At 61.3% G+C, this 3,015-nt stretch overlaps 1 protein-coding gene across 1 annotated transcript in view; it reads right to left on the bottom strand.

Annotated features, from left to right (window-relative positions):
* Positions 1-3,015, bottom strand: part of CFAP46 (cilia and flagella associated protein 46) — a 157,857-nt gene that overhangs the window by 133,143 nt on the left and 21,699 nt on the right. The window contains 3 exon segments of the mRNA XM_011980848.1: positions 487-677; positions 2,354-2,452; positions 2,658-2,757. Of these exon segments, the coding sequence (XP_011836238.1) occupies positions 487-677; positions 2,354-2,452; positions 2,658-2,757 (390 nt within the window).

The following is a 3,015-nucleotide window of genomic DNA, read 5'->3' as shown; positions in this document are numbered from 1 at the left end:
GCCCGCCATGGCCTACCCTGACGCCTGCCGCCTGCCCGCCATGGCCCACCCTGATGCCTGCCACCTGCTACCACGCTGGCCCCAGCATTCCTGTCACCCCGAGGACACACCATGCTCTTCCGGGACGCTGGGCCCTCTGAGCACTCCTGTCTCACCCAAGATGACCCAAGTCCCATGGGGCCACAACCAGCCCCCCACTCTCAGCTTCTGTGGCCATGACAGTCCCCTTCAATGGAGGCTTGAGGGGCACAGATGCCCGTGAGGCACAGCTGAGCCTGCTTCTTCCTCTGGCCCCACCAGTGCTCCACACAGAGGACCCGGCATGCCTGGCCCTGAGCAGAGACAGAGGGTGGCCCTTACTGAGTACGGGGGGAGTCTGCTGCTTGTGGCACTGGCATGGCAAGGGGGCTTGGGCCACCTTCTCCTCCTCTGTCTCCTCATGCACCACCCGCTCTGTGGAGGACACGGCACAGGTGCGCGCCCCACCTGTCCACCTTCTCCAGCACATCCGCGACGTCGGCCAGGGGCTTCCGCAGGTGGTGCCGCAGGTTGTGCTGCAGCAGGGGCAGGCAGGTGTTCCACTGCGTGGTGCACACCACGTGGATGACCCGGGGGTCGCCCAGGCGGACGGCTCGCTGCAGCGCGACGTTTAGTCTCTGTATGATATCTAGCTGGGCCTGCGGAGAAGACGTGGGCGATTCTATGGAGGTTGCTGGCTTGAGCTGCAGGGCTGGGGTGGGACATGTGCAGGGCACGCTGAGAACTCAGGCCCTAAATTCATCACCCTGCGTGGTGCCATGCTCAAATCTCTCCGTGAAAATGGCCAGAGTGACTCTAGGAGGAAGTGGATGTCTCACAAGATAGTACACGCAGGAGGCTTGGCAGTACGCACATATCGTGGCTGCGCCCGCCTCCCGTGTGTGGACTCAGTGGCGGCTGCTCCCTTCCTGATCCTATCTCTTTCCAGGGGCCTGTGCCCACGACGCTTCCCACCCCCAGAATGTCTCCTCCGGTCTGTGCTACACGGGCCCTTTCCAGGACAAAGGCTTAGGCCAGGATTTCAGTGGAGCCAGTCTCCCCACACTCCCACCTCCCACAAGCCCTTCTGGGCCGCCCACTGCCCTGGGCTCACTTGGCCATGTCCCCACAGCCTGTGGCTTCCACAGGGGCCTCGCCCTCATGCTGCCCCTGGGCTGGGTGGAGCCTGCACCTCACAACCCCATCCTGCCACTTGGCTGCTGGGTCTGAAAGCCTCGTACGCCGGTGCCAGCCCCACTGAGATCCTCAGCAGGTGAGGCGGGGGAAGCAGCCGTACACCCCACAGTGCCACAGCCACAAGCAGCCTCTGTTCACTTTCACGACAAAGTGCAGCAGCCAAAGTGTCTGGAAATCATTCCTTAAATGAACTCTCATTAAGCGCCTACCACATGCCTGGCACCAGTGCACAGCAACAGTCAAAAACCTCCCACAAGACGCTCAGCCCCGCGGAGGCAGACCCAGGAGCAAGTCCACAGAGGCGTCGGCGCCTGCCGGGCCGTGATACATGCGCCAGGCAGTGCGGGCTGAGGGTGGGTGCCTTAGGAGTGGGGGCAGGGAAGGCCTCCCAGCTGCCCTGCTCATCCCCCGCCCCGGCACCTCCGGCACTGACCCACGTGCCCCTGGCTCCTCTGTGCCCAGCGGGGCCTTGTACTGCCTGGCTGACAGGACTCGAGGGCTCCCGGGCCGACCCGCCACACTTGCCGTGACACCATGTCAGGGCTGCGTACCTCCATTCTGTCAGGTTTTTGTTCATCTTTTAACCGGGAAATTCTTACTGAGGAAGAGTCTAAAATGATTTCTAAATCCTTTCATGGCAGTGGCTGCTATTCCGGAGCCTGCCGTCTTAGACAGCAGGACGGAGGTGGGTCAGGCTCACGTGCCTATAATTGGCAGCTGACCCCAGGGCCGGCGGTGGCTTCTGCCCCTCGTCATTAGGACGCCTTCCCGGACTCAAGTGAGGCTGGCAGAAAGCCCTCGTGGAGACGCATGGCCGTCCCCCTGTCCTCCCGGGCAGGCATCACCACATGGCGGGGAGGGGGCAGCTCTGCAGGGGCTGCAGGAGGAGGGTCAGAGGGAGTCACATCCCAGCCCCTACCTGTACGACCCCAACCCACCAAGGAGGCCTGTGGGCCCCTGTGCGTGGGAGAGGAAGTGTGGCACTGGAGGCTGGACTCACACCCACTGTCACGGGAGCCAGGGCGAGTCCAGCAGTGGGGTCCAGGCCGTGTCCCCGGCACCCTCAAGCCTGGGACACACTCAACTCGCACCGAGTTCCCGGAATCTGCAAAATAATGCCAGGTGTACGACTCCTGACCTCAACAGCCGCTCGGATGTACATTTTCATCTGATTTTCAAGTCTTAAAGCTTCTGATTCACACTCCAGACATTCCATTTCAATCAGCTTCCCAGGATCCTGCAGATATACACAGGTTTTGAAAAGATGGAGATCTGTAAGGGAAGCAGCTGTGCACATTCATGAACTTCAGAGGCATTTAAAATATGACTGGGTAGAGGTTTAACAAATACAAGTCATACGATGACACACAGACACCTACGACGCAGAGGTTTGAGTGAGGAAGCCGTGTTTTCAGCTACACCAACTCCTCGCCTGCCTGCACCGTCCTGACTTTGCCCTTTTCAGGGGCCTTGTCCCGGCCCCCAGCACCTGGTACCCAGGCCTCAGCCAGGCGTCTTGGGGGCCCGGGGCTGCGCCGAAGCCTGGGAAGCGATGTGTTGTGCGTCACGCTGGGAAGAAGGGCACTCTACCTCCCCTTTCTCCGGGGCTTGCTGAGCTCGGGGAAGACGTCCCCAGGCCTCGGTGGCCTTACAAAAGCTGGGAGCAACATGTCGCTGTCATCCAAAGACCACACCCCTAAACCCACCCTGGCTCGAGGGGTGACACTCCTAAACCCTAAACCCGCCCTGGCTCGAGGGGTGACACTCCTAAACCCTAAACCCGCCCTGGCTCGAGGGGTG

The sequence above is a fragment of the Mandrillus leucophaeus genome, unplaced genomic scaffold, assembly GCF_000951045.1.
Source record: "Mandrillus leucophaeus isolate KB7577 unplaced genomic scaffold, Mleu.le_1.0 Scaffold219, whole genome shotgun sequence".
Taxonomy (NCBI): domain Eukaryota; kingdom Metazoa; phylum Chordata; class Mammalia; order Primates; family Cercopithecidae; genus Mandrillus; species Mandrillus leucophaeus.
The sequence above is the reverse complement of the archived record's forward strand: the minus strand, read 5'-3'. Positions and strand labels throughout refer to the sequence as shown.